General features: G+C 37.3%; 2 protein-coding genes across 2 annotated transcripts in view; both read right to left on the bottom strand.

Moving 5' to 3' along the window:
• Positions 1 to 13846, bottom strand: part of Fancm (FA complementation group M) — a gene marked incomplete at its 5' end in the record, with an annotated part of 94037 nt that extends 80191 nt beyond the window's left edge. Inside the window, 4 exons of the mRNA XM_068227763.1 lie at positions 1948 to 2094; positions 3922 to 4184; positions 9275 to 9442; positions 13702 to 13846. Of these exons, the coding sequence (XP_068083864.1) occupies positions 1948 to 2094; positions 3922 to 4184; positions 9275 to 9442; positions 13702 to 13846 (723 nt within the window). The remainder of the gene's footprint in view (positions 1 to 1947; positions 2095 to 3921; positions 4185 to 9274; positions 9443 to 13701) is intronic.
• Positions 13834 to 22161, bottom strand: part of LOC136874315 (uncharacterized) — a 35735-nt gene continuing 27407 nt past the window's right edge. The window contains exon 4 of the mRNA XM_067147958.2: positions 13834 to 13940. Coding sequence (XP_067004059.2) covers positions 13849 to 13940 — 92 coding nt within the window. The 3' untranslated portion in view covers positions 13834 to 13848. The remainder of the gene's footprint in view (positions 13941 to 22161) is intronic.

Genomic DNA, 22161 nt, shown 5'->3' with positions numbered 1-22161 from the left:
GTTCGCGCACTTTGAAATATAGCATCTCGTACGAGGAAACAAACCCATCATTTTGCAACTCTGTAATGTAATGAAGCAACTCATCTTCCAGTTCAGAAATCTTACCAGTTTTTGGCCCTCTGAATGCCTTACGTGTTCGGTTGGTGGTTTCTAATGCAGCTTTCTGTTTATGCCTGTAGCGAACATTAAACTCAGTCGCAATGAATTCTCGACCGGCAGCCTTGTTACCATGTTCTTCACCATATTTTATCATTTTTGAGTTTAAACCCAGGCATATAACTCCCATGTTTCTCCATTACTTAAAGATCGACCTACACAAGAAAACTTAACTGAGAAACAACAATGAAACGTGAAAACAGAATACTGGTACTTGTCGACAATACAACAGATGGACGATACCTAATACCGTGATCACTTGACTGCTTGGACAGGGAAACACTCATAGTTCACGTGAACAGCTCTGCTGGATGGGTAGCGATAAACATACTGACAAAGATGGAAGAGTGACAGGGATGGTTGAGTGTGATTGATTGGCTACGACTATGGCACTGTGGCAGGGTTTTCCGAGTTAGGTATTTTTGTTACAACAGCTAGCCTCAAGCATTCTGCAGGTAGAAAGAAATGCAGCTTCTTCTTGTACTGTCACATACAAAGTACCGTAAAAGCTATTGGTACAGTCCCGTCCATAGAATACCCAAACTTTATTTCGTGAATGTACCGTATGTTTCTATGACTTCAGAATTTAATGCGAGTTATGTGGAGGGATTTTTTCCCCCCTGCAATTTCAAATGTTAAAAATGGTGTGCGAGATATATCGAGTTATATGTGAGCAATATGGTAGTACACTTCAAATAGCAAGAAGAGCACCTACAGGACCACATACTACCTCGTTGACTCCCCGAGCAATATGAATCAATGCTTTTTATCTGCGCTACTCACAAAAAGTGATGTAATGATTAAACATTAGAATGAAATAAATTATCAATAAAGGGATGTAAAAAAAAAAAAGACATACAGTCCAACAGCAGAAAGCATAATTAATTCTGAACTTCAATTAAATAAATAAAAAAATGTTTCAATGGAGACTCAAACCAGTGCACTACTGAGTCAGAATCTTGATAATTATGCAAATAAATAAAAAATGTTTCAATGGAGACTCAAACCAGTGCGCTACTGAGTCAAAATCTTGATCATTATGCTATGACAATGCTTATCTGAATGTTGGCTTATATGATGGCTTAAACTGGTGTTTGAAAATTGAAATTATGACATCTCAAAAATAAAAATATCTTCTTCCTAGTGTTATTCCTGCACTGTGGCAACAGTTAAGCAGTACCATTACTGTGACAGATATCTGTTTTCAGAAATAGCAAAATTATGTTGTTCTATGAAGAACGCCAATACCAAGAAACCACAAGTACATTCTGTACAACTCTACCTATGTCAGAAAATAATTTGACTCAACAAATACAATTATTATATTCCAGCTCTGTAGTGTTGGGTTAGCGTGCCTGCCTTAAAAAATTGCTATATAGCTAAGGAGGAAGAAGTAATCACAGATCTTATCTTTCGTACATTGAACTAAAATTTAAATTTCCCAATAGATCGTGATTTTGTACCCATCTACGATAACCTCGGGAAAGCTTGACAAAATCAGTGCCCGCCACACTAAACACTCCCCTTGTAAACAAAATTCTCATAATAGACATAAAAAATAATCTTAAGAGGGTTGTCCTACATCATCTTCTATATCTTAACCCATAAAATTCAGTCCTTTTAACTATTTTTCTCTCTACAACTTAACAATGTAGGGCGTAAAAATTTACTGCCTCCAAAAACAGTTCTCGTAACATTGCCGTTCTCAGTCAATTGAAGAGAAAAACATAAATACGGTACTGTATTTCTGGATTCCTAGGCTTCTACAGAGTGATTGAAGAGATTACTTACCGCCATGTACTTATCTCGCACTTCCTTATGATATCCCTGGATCTTGGCAACAATGGTGTCAACTTTTCGATGATGTGTGTACTGTGCAGTGTCCAGAGACTGTTCATTACGCATCTCCAGGTGAGATATATGCAAGTTTTCTATCACCTGCAACAGATGAGCAGTATCAATAATGTGAAAGCCTTCTGTTTTCAGAAACAGCAAAACTATGTTGTTCCATGAAGAACGCCGATACCAAGAAACCACAAGTACATTCTGTACAACTCTACCTATGTCAGAAAATACTTTGACTCAACAAATACAATATTATTATATTTCAGCTCTGTAGTGTTGGGTTAGCGTGCCTGCATTAAAAATTGCTATACAGCTAAGGAGGAAGAAGTAATCATAAATCCTATCTTTCTTACATTGAACATTTTTGTAATAAAATCTGTGGACATATGATAAATTGAACATTTCAATAAAATGAGTGGAGATAGAATCAGTTGGAGTTTTTCCAGTGGACATTCAATTACTAGACATTTATGTAGTGTTGACATTTCAAAAGTGGACATTTCTGTAATATGGATATTTTGCATTGGACATTTCTACCTCCAATCTCACATACTGGTTTTAATAAACAAGTTCTTTCCTCATCTAACCCAGTTTTCCTAGTTCCCAATAAGCTTGTCTCTGCTTCTCAGCTTGGTCATGAGGGAAGATGTTAACTTAAAAATGGTGTGTTGCTGCTATGCAACTACCATCCCTTTAGTAATGAAAAATGAAAATGAAAAGGGCTTATGAAGAGATACGCCATTAATGCAAAATTAGCAGAGTAGAAAGATGTAGAAATTGTCTCGCCTTCTTGTGCTTTCCTGCTTGTTCTTGTCTCTTTTATCTGCTGTTCCCTCTTCCCACATCGACCTGAGCACTCAGTAACGAAGCCTTCATAGAGAATTATCTTGTAAAAAGGGTAGGAGCTGATAAAACATGAGAAGGAAAAAGAAAAAAAAAAAAAGAGGAATACAGGACAAGTACAAAGGAACACAATAGTTTACTTTTAGAAAATGAAATATAAGTCTGTAAGACAACAGATAAAAACAGAAAGGAGGATGTGAGCACCCTACTGACTTTTGTGAGAAGAAATGAAGAAAGTGAAGAACCTAGCACTGACAATGCAATGCCAGACTCAGCTACAAGTTTCATAATTGCCATCTAATACTCCAAACTTGAGAGTATCTGGAGCAGAGTTTTAAAAGATAACATAAAAAATAGTGGGGTAAATATGAAACTGAAACACAGAATAGTATTCTGAAAGGGTAGAATTCAAGACATGGCATTAGATATATTTGCAAATGTAATAGAATACCTATTGATGAAAGACCTTTAGACATGAGTTATGACAAGAAGATGTCCAGTACAAATAAGTGGAAACAATGCTAAGCATAGCCCACAACCCTATGCTCACCAATAATGTCTAATTTTATTATGTATTTGCACATATTAGTACTTTATTATTGTTTATTTGCAAAGCAAAGTAACCTCCATACAGGCCATGAAGGCTCTAGAAGATGTGGAAGGTAAAGGCTTCCACTATCCGTAACCTCAGCACTCGATGGGGTAGAGTGGTTAGCTCTACATCCGGACGCCTTTGACCCGAGGAATTAACAGTACTCATTAGTTGTGTAGGCTGAGTGAATCTCAGGGCTATGTGCACCTCCAGAAGTGGAAATCTTGTTTCTTACATGTTTGACTTCCTGAAGGGGAATCCGATCCACATCCTTCTGGGTGAACTGAGCACGCCTTTACTGCCTCGGCCAGGCAGCCCCTCTATCGTTGTTTATTGTATACATAAAGGAAACAAGAATCATGTGTGTTTGTTTAGTAATTACTTAAAAATGTACTTTGTAGCCCTAGTTGAACTGCTAAGCAGCCACTCATGCTAAAATGCACTCAAGTCCTGCTTTACAATATGTCTTCAGATTAATAACTTACCTTCTGCACTGCTAGCATATCATTACCAGGAGTTGCAGAGAGTGCTAAAACTCTGAACTCTCTGTTGAATGGGATCAAAGCCTTCATCACTTGGCAGTAGGCGTGATTGCCAATAGCTTTATGAGCCTCATCAAATACCACACATTTAATTTGTTCCGGAGGGCATATTCCACGAGAAAGGTCATTAGTTACAACCTGTGGTGTCAAGAAGAACATACGTCGCTCACGCCATGCCACTTCTCGATCAGCGGGCGACATAGCACCTGTTAAGAAAGAAAACCACTATTAGTTACGATACAGATTCTTCAAACAAATAAATTAAAAGAGAAGCAACCATCAGGTTTCTGTCTACAATTATGTATATATAATTATCTTTAAAACTGGTCCTAATACCTAAGTAAAATTGATGCTCTGCACCTACCATATCTGTAGTGATGAATGATATTCAAAGGGACTGATGGAGGGAGATCCCATCAATGTGAAATTAGCAGAGTAAAAAGATTGAGGAACAACTAGAAAGGTCGACAAAAATGTAATCGTGCACATGCTAAGTGACTGTCCCATCATCTTTATAAATGAATGCATTCTTTCTGTAATCATTTATTATTTGAGATGATGTTGTAACACCATCTTATATATCCACCGAATATGAAAATACTTTCTTTTGTGTATATACACATCTACTCTTTCGTCCCGCTTAGCTGTGGTACACTGTGATAGTTGAAATGCATGAGTAGCTAGCTGGTTTATAACCACCCCTACCAAAGCAGTGCAAAAGAGGGGGGCTACTTCTCGTGTGGAGCTGTAGTGTGATGTCCTTTCACTCATGAATCTTGTGCCTGCTCGGAGAGCCCACAATTTGTGCAGGCCCTTTCTAGAGACAGAGTTTTTTTGTCATTCACGGCTGCTGTAGACAAACTGATCAACCAACTGTATTGACATGAAAATGAATAAACTCGTATTTCCATGTTACGTAGTCTAAGCAGGCACACTGTACTGAAAAGTCACCTTTCAGCTTTTCTCTTTCTCCTGTCTTCTCCTCGAGCTATTTCTGTAATGCCAAGTAATAACAGACATGATTCTTTCTGAGAGCAAGAATGGAATATTTACGCATACCTTAACCTTGAGGTTGAAAATACGTTGCACATCAGTAAGAACTACGATTAGATCAGTTACGTATAACTCAGAAAAACATTACATGTAATACACTGCTATTTCATCGAGACTTGTAAAACCTAGGCTTAATTCAGAACTACATATAACTAGGTTACACATGAACCAGATTTAACTGTATAATCAATACTGGTTCAGAGGAACGAATACAGTGAAACCTCATTAGTGCGTTCCTCATTAACACGTTTTTCCTGCTTAACACGTTAATTCAAAGTCCTGATTCTCATCGTATTAAATCTATATAAAAATACCTCACTTACCACGTCACAAATTTTCACTATTACCGCTTAGTAAGATCACATTTTTCCTAGCCCTGAAAATGTTATTTGTCATCCCTTGTGAAACAAACGTGATTTCCAACTTAGGTAAGATCCATCGCCACAGTTGCGTGATTACAGAAAAAGGCCTTAAATTCCTGAACTTCACAGGATAAGTTGCATGTTCTGGGAGCAAGCCATTAGCCTCAGGAATGTTCAGTTTTGCCTGCTAGTTAGCAGAAAAATTGCTGAATAACACAGTGAGTATCTTTGTGCTTGTATTTTGCATTTCATTCAGAAGTTAGAAATTTATTTTGTGTTGAGTGGTACAGTGTGTAGGGAATATTTGTTGCATGATACGGTAGCCTATATCTGGATTAGGAACATAATCGTGTGAAATTGACTAGCGTGGTGCATATTTGTTTGCGATAGCCTAGTTATGGGATATGGAAAAAGTCGTGAAATTCCTTACTAATGAAAACAGAATTAAAATCTTTCAGAAAGTGGACTGGATGACTAGCATTTTCATCCTTAAGGGTGCAGAAGTCACGAATGTTGAACTCGCACCTTCGAGTTTCGACTCAATCACTCGACTTGGTCAAAGTTTTTCAAAATGGAAGTCAAAAATCATTCCTCCTGATTCCTGCCGGTCGCACATGGTTGAGTGCAACCTCCAATTCATTGTCTAAGAGTGTGACGAGAAAATAATGTTTAATAACCCACTGCTCTGAAATAAAAGGTTTCTACTAACGTTTGTTTTAGAGAGAGTGTGATCTGCAATAATACTTGGATATTTTTATTGGACCCCCGTGCATATGTTTTCATATTTATTGTTTGGTATTTTTCACAACTTTCAGTGCATTTGTTATTTCATAAATCCCAACACAAAAGGTTTCCATATTTGTTCTCTCATGTTTTTAACACCTTTTAATATTTTAATCTCGTCTTTAGAAATGGTAAATATAGTTTTCACCTTACCTGCAGATACCGGTACACAACGTAAAATGCCCTTGTATCAGAAAAAATCGTATCTAGTGTTTCCATATACCTGATGGATAGTTTTCATTCGTATATTCAGTAGTACGTTTTCCCGCTTAACATGTTCATTTTTGTTGTCCCCTGCAGAAACGTCTTAACGAGGTTTTACTGATAACACTCCTAGTTGTTACATGCAGTACACTCACTGGGGACATACCTGTTGGATTGTTACTTTTTTACTCAGGAATAATAATAATAATAATAATAATAATAATAATAATAATAATAATAATAATAATAATAATAATAATAATAATAATGATGATGATGATGATAATAATAATAGTTTTGAGTATCACTAATTACTTTACAGTTTTCAGGGACACTCGGGAACATTTATTAATGCTGATGGGTCAGCGAACTATATTTTGCATTCCTCGTATATGGGAAGTTGACTAAAAAAAAAGGATTATGAATGAACTCTTTCAACTGGAATAGACAAGTGCTCATACAGAGAGCATTTCTCTACAACATTAATATTAATTTGCAGTCTTCTCTATCCAATTCCTTAACTCTTTCCGGTCTAACTGCAAGCATAGCTCGCAGCAGCAGAAATTACGCTCAAGCCGCACTGCGGGCATAGCCCTAGTAAGGTTGGCAACTCACTAAAAATCGAGAACGAGCTATGCACGCAGTCTGGTGGTTACATCGTGTTTCATATATTAGTTACGAAAGTACTTAAGCAAATAGCAGTGTTATATATCTAAGTCAGAGAATTTACGATATTTTCGATCAACATGCAGCAGTAGATGTTGTCACTCAGTGAGCTCTAAGACATGGCTTCTCGCGGCAAACATGTGCTTGACGAAAGTGATATTTTCGATATTTTATGATATGTTATAAGTTTATGCGCAAATGAACATATTATTGACATATAAATTCGAAACAACTTCTTACATTCCATTGTGATTGGAGTTCGTTTTACGGCCTAGCAGAGGTTCTCGCGTATTTCAAATTTGCGTGAATATGTAATATTGTCTACATATTAGTAAAGTTGTCTGTTTAGAAGACTGTATTTTCTCTTTCTCAGAAGTCTTTTGTCGTAAATGGAACAATATTTTTACATTTGAGTAACTTTTGACAAAATTTATCAATTAAAATAAAATTTCATAACAGCTCCCATTTTCATTGTAATTATTACTATTATTATTATTGAAAAATTATTATTTTTATATCGTACTCATTGTTGTTGTTGTTTTATAATTGCAATGCACATTTTATATCATCAAAATAGAGTAAATATAACAGCATATCAGAAAAATGTACTTGCTTAGTTATCCGTCAGACCTTTTTCCATTCGCAAAACATGGTACAATATATAAACAATTTTAAAATCTCAAGTTGACATAATACAAACAGCGTTTTTCCAAACTAGATGCTCAAACAAGCATAAAGAAAAAAGAATCATGCAAATATCTCCCACAGGTACAGATATATAATGTTTTAAATATCCTTAAAAATGCCCAGTCCGGAATGTTTGTTAGGGATATTAAGGCCCAGACTGGAATGGGTTAAAGGCAGTGAAATCTACTGACATGGCTCTCTCACGTGTAAGCACTACTGTGCAGCAGCACCACCACCACTCACGCCACGGAAAATTGCTGCACTGACACTCGCCTGCTGGCCAGTAAAATGCGTGCCATATCCGTGTATTAGTCAGAGACAAACAACAGTCATAGAAAGTTGTTTCTGGTGAAACTAAGGAATTAAAACCTTTCCTAGCATCAAAGGAGGTGTTCAAAGCAACATCCCTCAGATTTCAAACCTCCTAAACATGTTTGCAGATACTCTGTGAATATCACCCTGCAAGATGTTTGACATACAGTAACTTGTTGATGGTTATGAATTTCATGTTTTTGGTCCGTATTGAACAGAGAATAATATATAAGTAATAATAATAACGTAAACGTTTCCACCTTTTCAATACTATAATATATTCACAAAATTACAAATTATACGGTACTAGTTTCTACTTATATATTATACAGTAACTTGCCAAATGTTTTGCTGTAGTTATTTTTGCGTGTGTATTGTTGGTGTACACTTTTCCTTTCAAGGCAATAATATCAGGGTTTAAACTTAGAGATTTAGCAGGCCAGTTAATTACACGTTCCTTGTAAATATCTCTTCTTTACTGCCGTGGATCTCTTAGCAGTATGTTCTAATGGACACATCACTTTTAAAGTAATACTGTACTAAAAACACCTATACAGAAACTACACTGCCAGAATTAAAACCAGAGTGGTGGCAACGTTCCTAAACTCTTGCTGAAGTCTCAAAAGTCAATATGGAGACTACATTTATCAGTCTCGCATATAGAAGATTACATCAATTGCTCAATTGCCTGTCTGAGGCTGCAGATAACTTTTCCACTGCGGCTGCACATGATGAGGTCAGCATACGATTAGCTTTGCAACTACTTAGCATGCCTTAAAAATTTTAAATGATCCCGTACCAGTCAACTATCATCAGGATTTAATTCCATAACCTTAAACATGGAGGCGAGTGTATAACTAACTACAGCATTGATCCAGAGATTTTATGCTTTATTCAAGATTTCTTCATCAAAAGGCTTCCTATGAGAGATTATTTCTGAACAAGAGGTACAGTTTTACCCTGACAGAAGAGCAACAGTAATGCACAGTGCACTCAAAATGGAGACAATTAATTTAGTTAAACTAGAAATATTAAAATATTTCACCACGACACAAAAAAAAATCACTACTTGAGATGTAAAATTTCTTTTATAATGTGTGAAAACCATGTTCTAGCATAACTATTCAAACAAACAAACAAACAAACAAACAAACAAATTAAATTAACAGTAAAAGAAAAAATACAAGATGAACTAATTTTTTCCAGTTTTAATCTTTAATAATACAGACCTGTCATTTCAGCAGTATCACTTTTGGGAATGCCCATGATATTGTAGCAAGAGTCAATTTGTTGGTGCACAAGAGGCTTAGTAGGTGCAAGGAACATTATCTTACACTGAGGGTACCACCGGTAAAAGTTATACATAACAACAGCAGCAATAAATGTCTTTCCCAGACCTGAAAGCAACGATCAAAAGTTTCAGTCCAATACAAAAATAGTCATTCACAAAAACAACTTTTACAGTAAAAATGAAAATAGGCATTTAAAAATAGAAATAAAAAAAGCTTTTAATGAATAAAATGGTGAACTGATTACCAGATCAACCATAAAGCTTAAAAACAAACCGCAATTCTTTCAAAATCTACAATAATTTGAATCGCTTTTTTAACTTGTGAAAATTTAGATTTTTTAATTCCACCTTTACAATACTGTAATTGTCTTCATTAAAAAGACTACATTAAATTAATGTTATTTAATGTAAATTAAATTAATGTAATTTAATGTAGTCTTTTTAATAAAGACAATTACATTATTGTAAAGGTGGAATTATAAAATCTAAATTTTCACAAGTTGATACTTTGATAATACGGGCTCTAATATGAAATTTATAATCGCTCTTTTAAAACAGAGTTTAATGAATGAAGATAGTTCCCTAAAAATGAATAACTGTATTCATAACCATAAACAAGGTACAAACCAACATACATACTGTTACACACAAATACAATTCTATATCAAAAGGAATATTTCACATAGGGATCAAATTATACAACAAACTACCACAGGACATCAAATTTGCCATCAAAATAAAAAGATTTGAAAGATTATTAATGGAATATCTGGCATACCATTGTTTTTATTCTGTGGAGGAATATCTAAATAGGTCATAAAGTATAAAGGGTTATTCTAAATGATTGTCGGGGTTACAAATTCATAACTCACAGTGCAACTGATGTAGGAACATTAATCTTGTTTTACAGTATTGTGTACTGTAACTCATAAAGTTATTTTGACATACATTACAAATGCTCGATAGTGCACCTTGTGTCACTCTACACACATCTACTCGATAGTCCATCTCTTCCCACACACGAGTCAACATGGCAACGATGATGCTTTCGAAGGCGGCTTGGATGCGCTGCTTCACTTTCTGAATATCCACCGGTAGAGGAGGAACAAGTACCTGATCTTTAACATATCCCCACAGGAAGAAATCGCATGGTGTAAGATCTGGTGAACGTGGTGGAAAGGGTAAGAGCATCAGATCACCTTCCGTTCCGCATCCCATCTATCATTGTGGAAGTTCTTGGTTTAATAATGCTCTAACCTCCCTGTGGAAATGAGGTGGTGCACCATCCTGTTGCAGCATGTAATCATCCCTGTCGTCACTCAACTGGGGTAACAGCCATTCTGTGAGCATGTGCAGGTAAGTCAGCCCTGTAACTGTCTGTTCATTGAAGAATAATGGGCCATAGACCTTTCACCTTAGAAGAGTCTTGCACATGTTCCACATAACAATGGGGGTTCGTTGCACCCCAAATGCAAACGTTTTGTTTGTTTACCTTTCCACTTACATGAAAAGTAGCTTCGTCACTGAAAACTACTGTCAAGAAAACCATCATCTTCTTCAGTCCGTTTCTGCAGTGCCATGAAAAAGTTGAAATGTAGGGCTTTGTTATTAGCTCTTAGATGGTGGTGGTGGTGATTACTGTTTTAAGAGGAAGTACAACTAGGCAACCATCCTCTATATAACACTAATCAGAGGGAAAATGGAAGGGTTCTGACACTTCGAAAAATGAAGATATCGGCCAAAGTAAGACAAGGGCCACGAAGGGCGTGAAAGTGATAGACTCCCTAGCCCTCGCAAACCTAATAGCGTCGGGGTCGGAAAGAACAAGAGTTGACCAAGGGAGGTCGGATAGGATAGATGAATGTGAGGAGCCTGGCACAAGTAAGTGGAAGCAATGTCAGGACTCAGCTAAGGGCCCCGTGGTCGCCAACCCACGCTCCATAGTTCAGAGCCCCTGAGGCCCCTTGTAGTTGCCTCTTACGACAGGCAGGGGATACCGTGGGTGTTATTGTACCACCCCCACCCACAGGGGGATTAGCTCTTAGAGCTTGACGCAATTGTAGGCAATATGGCTTTACCTTTAGGTGCCTTCGTAACACACGCCATACTGTGGTTTGAGGAACTTTGCAGTTCCCCGCTACATCTCGTAGTTGATTTCTTAGGACTACGGAGATAAACGCCCCTAATCCAATTCACATCCGCTTCTGAAACAGCGGGACGCCAACTGCTTTTCCCTTTGCACGAACAACCTGTATCCACAAATTGTGCATACCACCTGCGAATAGAGTTGTCGGAAGGAGGCTCCTTCCCATATTTTGTCTCAAAATGGCACTGGACTCTGGTAACGGATCGGTGTTGATGAAATTCAAGAGTACAAAAAGCTTTCTCCTTATCGCTAACCGCCATTTTGTTCAACACTGCTATTACTGCCATCTGGTGGTAACTTATGTACTACAATTGATGTAAAACAAAACTTTGAGAGTTTGTCTAACCGTTACTGCAACAATAAAAATGGTACGTTTTCCACGTTTAAAAGAAAAAATTAACACGAAACCTCGACAATCATTTAGAATTACCCTGTATTAAGTGCTGTAAGTAAAAGGTTAGAAAATAAAATGTACAGAGCGATTTGTTATAGAGAATGATTTATTTGTTCATAATGATTAATTTGTTGTACATAACAATTTATTTGTTTTATTTCATATTGCTTTTAAAATGTATCCAATATAAAAATGTACTTTGTATACATGTACTTATTTTGATGAAGAATAAATATAATATACTGTGCTAATACCAGAAAATGTTATGCTCATTTAACGTTAATAACCCTAACTAACATAGCCAACGTGTAATGTGGCGAATTGTCACACAGAGACAGACAGAGCTACTTTCTGTGCAATTGCCACGTTCTGAATAAATTAAGTGTCTGGGTAGTGTAATTAAATTTATGCATCATTACGTTTACTTGAATCTAATCTGTAACATAAGATTTCATGATTCATAAAATTATTTGCTGTTTATTTACTTGCTAATTCAAGTAAACTATTTCACATGTAAGATGAATTTATGCAATATTCTCCCAAATACCTGAAAATTCTTAGTATAGACATTTCCTTTCCCTCAAATCCTGTAGTTTTATTCATTTCTTGTTGGAGGAAACTCCCCAAAACTTTATGATGAAGCACCTTTAGGTTGAATTTGTCCATTCCCATTATCAGTTTCTGCTTTGCCTCGTTTCCCCTGGAGAACGTAACATTGGTTACCAAGGTATGTTCCAATAATTTTCCACCGCGGAACAACACGTTGCACAGCTGTACGGCTTATGCTACACGTTGCAACTGCCAGTTCACCACATTTGGCAACATTAAATAATGGGCTGCCAACACACACTTCTCTCTCGAAGAAAGCATGCACCTCGTAATTAAAGTCCTTTCATTACCTACACGTCAACAATGTGTCGTTAACTACATATTTGCCTTTAATGCTCACCCACGAAACCGTTTAAAATACCACACAAATGCTAGCTCACTGAATACCACAGTCTCTGTCCAAGAGCATACAACGCAATGATTCTTAGTGGTCACCATGAATGATGCCACGTATTGAAGCTTGTGTGCATTCCACCTGACTGTCAAATTACAGGCTAGTTACTTTAATATTCTTGGAAAAGAAACAACAGCAATAAATTCAGTTCAGTTGCCTAAGCTTCTATGAATATAGTATGCAAGCCTACAGAAGAATCTAGCCTCAAGCCTGATGCAGGTATATCTCTCTTCATGTTCCAATATGAATAAAAAAATCATATGTACTTTTCACTATTTGGGTTTGAAACTTAGCAAGCTTGTACTGTTTTAAAATTAACACCAAAATTGAAGGAAAATGTATGAGAGTTTGAATTAATAAGAATCACCAATATAATACTGCACTGGTAAACGTAACAGAGGAGGTAAAAGCATTTCGTAAAATGTGGATTCATTAAGAAACTAACACTTTCACAATTCCAAGTACGGGGATAGATAACGCCAGAATTGTAAGAGTAATAGAAGTTAAATAATAAATAATGGGTTGCCAGCAGACACTTCTCTCTTGAAGAAAGCATGCACCTCGTAAATTAAGTCCCTTCATTACCTACACTTCAACAATGTGTCGTTAACTACACATTTGTTTTTAATGCCCACCCACGAAACCGTTCAAAATTCCACAAAATGTTCATCAGTCAGTTATGCAAATAATTAACAAAACTTGATGAAAAAACACAAGTTTCTACACTGAAGATTATTAACTAAAATAATACATTAAAACATGACACATTTCCTAAGATCTGATAGCGGTAATGAGTTTTACATATATTTTGTTCAAACTTACCAGTAGGCAGACTAACAAGGGTGTTCTTAAATAGAGCATTTTTCACTATATTGAACTGGTAATCTCTCAAGGGAAAGTTGGTTGGATAAATCCATGTCCCTCCGGCTGCCAAATCAAATCCATCAGCATCTAGCCCAATACCAGGTGCTACCTCAGAAGCCTTGGGGGATAGAGGAGGATTAACCTCCCCCACTTCTCCCTCCTCCTCCGTCTCCAACTGTAACGGATGTTCCGATGCTCTGTGGAATAACACCATTGTTTATATAATTATATGACTAATGAACTAGAATCACAGATTAGGCTTTTTGAGGATGATATCATACCGTATAGAGTAATACAAATGTCCAAGATTGTCAGCAACTCCAATAAGAACTCAACAATGTTCTGAAATGGACAGCAGACAATGGTATGATGGTAAATGGGTGAAAAGTCAGATTATAAGTAAGTTTCACCAAGAGGAAAAGTTCTCTCAGTTTTTTTAATTACTCCGTTGATGGAAGTACTTACGAGTTAATATAAGGAAAGATCTTCATTGGGGTAATCACATTAATGGGACAGTAGAGGAAGGTTACAGATCTCTTCATACGGTTATGAGGGTATTTAGCAGCTATAGTATGGATGCTAGGGGGCTTTACGTCGCACCGACTCAGATAGGTCTTATGGCGACGATGGGATGGGAAAGGCCTAGGAGTTGGAAGGAAGCGGCCGTGGCCTTAATTAAGGTACAGCCCCAGCATTTGCCTGGTGTGAAAATGGGAAACCACGGAAAACCATCTTCAGGGCTGCCGATAGTGGGATTCGAACCTACTATCTCCCGGATGCAAGCTCACAGCATAGTATGGATGTGAAGGGAGGGAATATATCACTGGTAAGACCCAAATTAAGAGTTTGGTTCCACTGTATGGGACCCTCACATGGATTATTTCACCTTCAAAGACCACTGGACTGAGCCAGGATCGAACCTGCCAAGTTGGGGTCAGAAGGCCAGCGTCTCAATCTTATCAGACACTCATCCCGGCTCAAGTCTTAAAAAACCAAGTCTATAGGACTGAATACGTCAGATGAATGTACCTTCAAAGATTATTTCACTAAATTCTTAACAAATAAATAAAATGAATGGCCTCAGCTACTGTGAGCAGGCATTTTGATTTTACACTATGTATGCTACATGAATGTCAATAGTAAAGTTCCGCTTTACTCTAACAGATGGCACAGAAACTGATCTTTGTTGGGCAATCTGTGGCAGAGTTCTAATTAATTTTGTTGGGTAAACACCAAAAGTGCCACTGGAAATTTATTCCAAGCCAACAACATGTGACATGGAGTGAAGAATAGGTATTTTTTTCTCCCTTCAAAAATCTGACTACTACTGCTGGGTTTGAACGCATGATCTTCAGATCTAAAGGCTGATGCTCCACTACTAATCCACAGAGGGATAAAGTCATATTTAAAAATAGGAATTACCCCTATTATAGGATAAACACAGTGACCAGTCGCTATGTTTATCCCATTACGTTTCTATTCATATTCCAATCTTTCTTTATATAATGGGACTAATGTTAAGTGATTAAAAAATATATTAACACAATTTATAAACACATGAAATGTCTGACTTCAGAGAGGTTTACAGTGAAAATATTTTTCTTAAATACAAAAGAATGTTTATTTTCTACCTAAGAAACACTTAGAACTTTCTGTATGATCTAACATGATTCATTTCAAAAGAGCCAGAAACTTTTGACCAGAAAATTATTGCTTTGATTGACTGACTGATTGCATGTGGCCTCTGGAGAGGCCTGGCACAGGTATTTCTATTTGACGCCTATGGTCGACATGCATGTGTGGGTGTGTGGTGGTGGTGGTGATGATGAAGAAGATGATGATGACGAGGTAGGGAGAGGGTGAAACCCAGTGTTGGCCTACTCCTGTCGAATAACACCAAGGGGTCTGCTGTAAGCTTAATGTCGCCATCCGAAGGTTGAATCTCTATCAACTGTGTCATATGCCCTCACTCCATATGAATATTGCAGAGAGGTTAGAAATTAAGCCCAGCCTTTTGGCGAGCAATCCAGTGATTAGAACTTGTATACCACAAACGGCACTCGAAGCAGCTAACAACGGTAATCAGACTTAACACCTTAACGATCATGCCCACGAGGTAGGCTATTGCACTGATACTGGTTAAATTCTGGGGCTAGGAACATCTTACACCTTAGTTTATAAACTCTATTAAGCAACTGCAATGTTGAAGGGAAAGTTAAGTCAAAGATAAAAATGAACAAAGGCCAATAGAAGACAACAAAGGCAAAATATGTTCATTAACATAACTGTTCTTACTTTTAAAAATAGTTTTTCCTTCATTACTGTTTTTAATGATTTTATAATTAAAGTAAGTTATCTTGAATGCCATCACCAATGTCTGGCTGAAACTTACTGGCACTCATGAACGAAAATCTGCAACCTAGTCAAATAAATATTAATATTTATTCCACCTGTTCAATACATAAAAAAGATAATGAATTAAATAAAATTATATTATGGGCATCTTCAGCCTTAATCTCAAACTGAAAGTTGATTAATCAGGTACCTGATTGTAATTAACTTACATATGAATGTGAAGGAAATGTTGGAAATGTGCGAAATGGTTGACAATAGTTATGAAATTCTTAATATCAGGCCTTAATAAAGTCTAAAATACAAATGTTCATAAAATTATACACTTTCTTGAATGTAGATAAGAAATTCTTGAAATGAGGCCTTAATGAAGTTTAAAATACAAGTAGTCGTGAGTTTATACACTAGAGGAAACTTTTGGATCTTAAACATTGAATGACACTATAATAATCACATCAAGATGGGTTTATAATAAATGTGAAGTGATGAAACTGTAGTTTTCTAGAAGCATGAGAGAAGAAGAGTGCTTGAAGGTAAGTTGCTGTGTTAAATGTTAGCAGGAAGGAACGGCTGTAGTCTCTTGTGTAGAGTCGTAAGGGAAGTTTGGATTGAAGTCTGTAACAATAGATTTACGTGTTAAAGAATGAATTTGAATGAAAGGAGAGTTTAAAAAGAAATCGAAGTGTGTAAAACCACATACCACTTTATTAACGTTGAAATTGGTTGACGTAAGGAAGATTCGGAGAGAAAACGTTGTGTGTAATCTCTTTTATTTTCAATTGTAATAGTAATAAATAGTTGCTATGGTAGCGTTGAAATGACTGATATTTAAGTTACTAGTGTTATAGATGATGTGAGATTAATGGACGAGAGGGTTGATGTGGTGTGCTAAATTTATATGTTAATGGCCGTGGTGGGTAACGGGAAAAAGAGTTCAATTCTTAGAACAATATAAAGAGAAACGATATCATCAGTATCAAGTGGAATTCAAATATAAGTTAGAACCAGTCTATAGTCTATCTTTTGTGAGGAGAAAGATTAGCCTTCCTCTTGAAATACGATGCGGGAGCGAGGGAAAGTGTGACAGTAAACATCCAAAATTATAAAGTTCAATAAGGACTCAGTTAATTTTGCTAAAAGGTGTTCTGTAAAGGGTTGATGGTATAAAAAATCAAATTGTAGCATTAATAGTTTGGTGAAGCAAAGAATTTTTTTTTTTATAAAGGTAAGTTTAGTCCTTTCAGAGTACGTAAGAGTGAGGAAGAGAGTTTGATGGTAAGAAGTTTTTTTTCTCTTTTTTTTTTCTTTTTGCAGGGCAGGAGTTGTGTTATTTGAAATTAATGGGGGCTTGGAAGTTAATAATTTAATATTATTAGGATCTAATGTTGATTTAAATTTAGTGATTGCAGTAATTTTGGTAAAATTTCGTATAATGGATTTTTTACTTCAACTATGTTATTGAGGTTAAGATTTTTGTTCTAGTATTGGACTAAAAATATATAGAATATTTTCAAATTCATTCATTAATTTTCCTTTATTTTTTTTTAAATAGAAATTTTGGTTAGAAGTCCGCAAAAAGGAGGAGAATTTAGTATTAAAAGTATGAGATTATAGAGTTAATCAGTAGTTGTTACTTGTGCTTCTGGTATTATAACGGTGCGATGATATGGGAGGTGGATGTGGTGGAGGTGGGGGGTTAGGAGGGATGTTAAGTTTATGTGTTGGTAGTGGTTGAGTTGTGGCTATGGGTAGGGCAGAAGTTGTGTTTTTTGAAATTAATGGGGACCGATATTAAGAATTTCATAACTATTGTACACCATTTCACTCACACATTTCCAACATTTCCTTCACATTCATATGTAAGTTAATTACAATCAGGTACCTGATTAATCAACTTTCAGTTTGAGATTAAGGCTGAAGATACCCATAATTAAAGGGAGAAACATGTCCCTATAATTTTATTTAATTCATTATCTATTTTATGTATTGAACAGGTGGAATAAATAAACTTTAATATTTATTTGACTTCATTGTACATTTCAATACGGACCTAAACATGAGAATTATAACATGTAACCTACAACCTGTTTTCCAGTCAGTGATCGGGTCAGGAATGGAATGAATTAAGCCCCCATCTTGCGGCGAGGATAAGAATTGTAATATAGATGTTGATTCCCAGCGTCTTGGTAGGTGTGCCAGGTACCAACTGATGAGCCCAACCTAGGACACGAGGGCGAAACACTGGCAACCAGGAATGAGTTAGCTGGAAAATTTATAATGTCCAATAACGAACCATTTATATTGGTATGATAAGAACTGTGCCAGCTGCCGAGGCCTGTCGCACTCCTCAGGGGCAATGATTAATGACCGACAGATGAAATGAAGTGATAGTGGAGAGTGTTGCTGGAATGAAAGACAGGGAAAACCGGAGTACCCGGAGAAAAATCTGTCCCGCCTCCACTTTGTTCAGCACAAATCTCACATGGAGTGACCGGGATTTGAACCAAGGAACCCAGCAGTGAGAGGGCAGCGCGTTGCCGCCTGAGCCACGGAGGCTCACTGGCACTCATGCACATATAAAAATAAACATAGGATAATTATACAGAAACATTATTGAATAAAAATTCAGTGTTCATTTAGCTCCGTCTCTAGATCAGTTGTAGAGCATCGGCCTCTTGATCTCAAGATTGTGAGTTCAAACCCAGTAGAATTAGTCAGATTTTTTTGAAGGGCAGGAAAAGAAGTCCATTCGACACTCCATGTCGAATAATGTCAGTACATTAAAGATTACTGGTGACACATTTAGTTTACACAACAAAATAAAAATTCAGTTATATATCGCCCAAGGAGGATAAACGGAAAGTCAAAATTGACCTGCAGACAGCTTTTGTTGTGTTAAATCGATATGTCTGCAAAGTAGTAGTAGTAGTAGTAGTAGTAGTAGTAGTAGTTTTTGCAGGGGAAAATCTTTTAAAGACACCACTCTGTGTGGGAGTTGGATTTCCACGAACTAAAAACCCCTGCCCTCTTCACTCATTCCATTCTGGAACTGCTTGTCGGCATGACATAAGAATGGAGGGATGTATATTATTTTCTTCCTTTCTCTTCTTTTTCCTTCATCCCCATAATGCTTGTCGCCATTGCCTTTACTGTGTTCCAGGCAAACGGGCTCTCTAACATAATCTGAACCAGATTCCCTGGCGTGAGTCGTCGGCCCAAGTTGTTGGCAGGCTTTCTTTCGTTCTTCTTCCCACCGAACACAGTAGAAAAAAGTGTGTTCTACTGTATCCCCTTCAGAACAGTACCGACAACCATCTTCCTGCGTCTTTCCCATCTTCATGGCGTATACGCCGAATCTTCCATGTCCTGTCAGGATCTGCGACAGATAGTAATCTACCTGCCGATGTCTACATTTAAGCCAGTCTCCTATGTCGGGTATTAGCTTTTTTGTCCATTGGCCAACATCGGTTGTGCCATCCCATCGGTCTTGCCAGTCTAGTAAGAGTTGGTTCCTCAAGGCTTTCTTTTCTTCAGCAGATATAGTCGCACCTCTTTCATGACAAAGTTTTCTCTCTACAACGAGGAGGTCAATGGGAATACTGGCAGCTACAACTTGTAAAGCTGCTGTCGAAACAGTTCGATATGCACAGGAAACTCTGAGCAGCATTTTCCTCTGAACTCTTTCCATAGCACTTCGGTGAATCTTCCTCCTGAGAGCATTGTGCCAGATAGGTGCAGCATAAAGTAAAATGGAATATTCTGCAGAGCACATAATCTGTCTCTTAACTGTTCTTGGTCCCTCGATGTTAGGCATAAGTCTGGCTAATGCCGATGCCTTCTTCTCTGCCTTTTGGGTTACTGCCTTCACATGTGCACCAAATGTGCAATTCCTGTCAATAAGAACCCCAAGGTATCGTACAGACTTCCCTGGGATAATCACTGTATCATTTAATAAGAAACGGATATTTTTCCAATTCCTGGAACCTTTCAAAATTACAGCCTCAGTCTTATGTGGAGCCAATCTCAATTTATTATTTACCATCCAAAGGTTAACTCGTCTTAGTGATTCATTTACTCAGAAGGTCAGTTCTTCTACATTCTCTATTACCACTATTGCAAGGTCATCTGCATAACCAATAGATGTTGTCCCTTTTGTCAGCTGCAGGCGTAAGACACCATCATATAGAATGTTCCACAAGGTGGGTCCTAGGACAGATCCCTGTGGAATGCCAGCACTCATTTCAAGGTCTTCTAAATCATGAAGTCGTATTCTTCGTCCTTTGAAGTACTTAACAATTATTTGTTGTAGATACCGAGAAATGTTCATCCTACGAAGTTCCCTCAAAATAATGCTCCAAGAAGCAGTGTTAAAAGCATTTTTGACATCTAGCGTTATCAAGGCAGCCCATTTCTCACTGCTTTCTGCCTGTATCTGAATCACCCTCTCAATAGCTTGAGTTGTGGTTCTACCCTTTCTAAATCCAAACTGGTTCGAAGAAAGTCCTCCCTGTTGTTCAAGTTCTTTCTCCAGTCTAGTTTTAATCAATCCTTCGTAAAGTTTGCTCAAGGTGTTTAATAAGCAAAGTGGCCTGTACGCTGATGGATCTAATGATAGTTTCCCTGCCTTCAATAACAGCACTAGCTTGGCTACTTTCCACTCATCGGAGAATTCACGCTTTTTTAATAAATCATTGAAGACTGATAAGATCCAATCAGGTGCCACCTCAACTGCATACTTGATGGCTTCTGGTGGGATTCCATCTACACCTGGTGCCTTACCAGTCTTCATATTGCATGCTACCTCTTGTAACTCAACCACAGTAAACGGTTCTGCAACACAAAAATCTGATTTCGTTTCAAGTCTGTCATTAGTACATGGGAACAACTCCATTACTATGGCTTTCATTCTATCAGCTGGGACCTGAACTGGTACCCTGTTGATTATTCGACCGATCACTATCTTATATCCCGCCCCCCAGATATCACTGTCTAGATCTTCGCATAGCTTTTGCCAGAGATTTCTCTTAGAATCCTTTATTAGCTTCATTAGTTGCCTCTTTGATGCCTTATAGTCAGCTTCTAACTGTATTAAGTTGACCTGGCTGATTTTTTTCCTAGATCTTGTAAGAATTCGTCTCTTGCGATTGCAGTCTTTCCTTTGCATGTCTATTTCATTGTTCCACCAGTAAGGGACTCGTGTTTTATACTTTGTTGAACCCCTCAATTGGCTGGTCCTACAAGCATCTTTGAGAACAGCAGTTACATCTTTTAGAGTATGTTGCACTGTATCTACAGTTTGTGACATCCACTCGATTGCAATTTTAAAAGTTTCCCAATTATAGTTCCACACCGTTTTCGTGATATCATTAAGCTTCTTCGATCCCTTAACTTGAAAATAAATAAAACGATGGTCACTGAGAGATTCATCTTCCATAACTTCCCAGTCAACAATGAATGATGCTATACCCTGCGTTGAGCAGGTGACGTCTATGAAAGACTGAGTTCCCTCTGGAAAAAGTTGGTAAGATTCCAGTGTTATGAACCACCAAGTCTAGGGTCGCTATCCATTCTGCCCAATATTCTCCCCTACGATCTGCAGTTGGTGCCCCCCACAGAGGTGACTTGACATTTAGGTCTCCGAGAATGATAGATTCGATACCTGACCCCATACAGTCCTGAACTATTACATCTACTTCAGCTTTGAAAATATCAAACGGGATGTTAGGAGAGATATAACAACAATAAATCTGATATTGCTGAAGTTGAATACACAAATATCCTTCTTCTGCCCTTATGCTTAGCACCTCCATTTAAAAAATATGCAGCGGCTACATCACATCTTTTGTCCATGAACCAACCACCTTCAGCTACTCGCCTTCTGTTTGGCTCGCTAACAAGCACTAAGTCTACTTTCTTTTCCAAGGCTGTCGCATACATAATGTCATGACTGTCGGATTTCCTCATGAGATTCGCCTGTAGTATGTCCATTATTGGTCGTTTAAATTCAACTTCCTTGCCTCTAATATTAGCTTCCTGTAAGAAGGGCATTTCATTTGATCTGAGCGG

This window comes from Anabrus simplex, chromosome 5 (assembly GCF_040414725.1).
Source record: "Anabrus simplex isolate iqAnaSimp1 chromosome 5, ASM4041472v1, whole genome shotgun sequence".
Classification (NCBI taxonomy): domain Eukaryota; kingdom Metazoa; phylum Arthropoda; class Insecta; order Orthoptera; family Tettigoniidae; genus Anabrus; species Anabrus simplex.
This window is presented reverse-complemented; position numbering and strand designations above follow the sequence as displayed.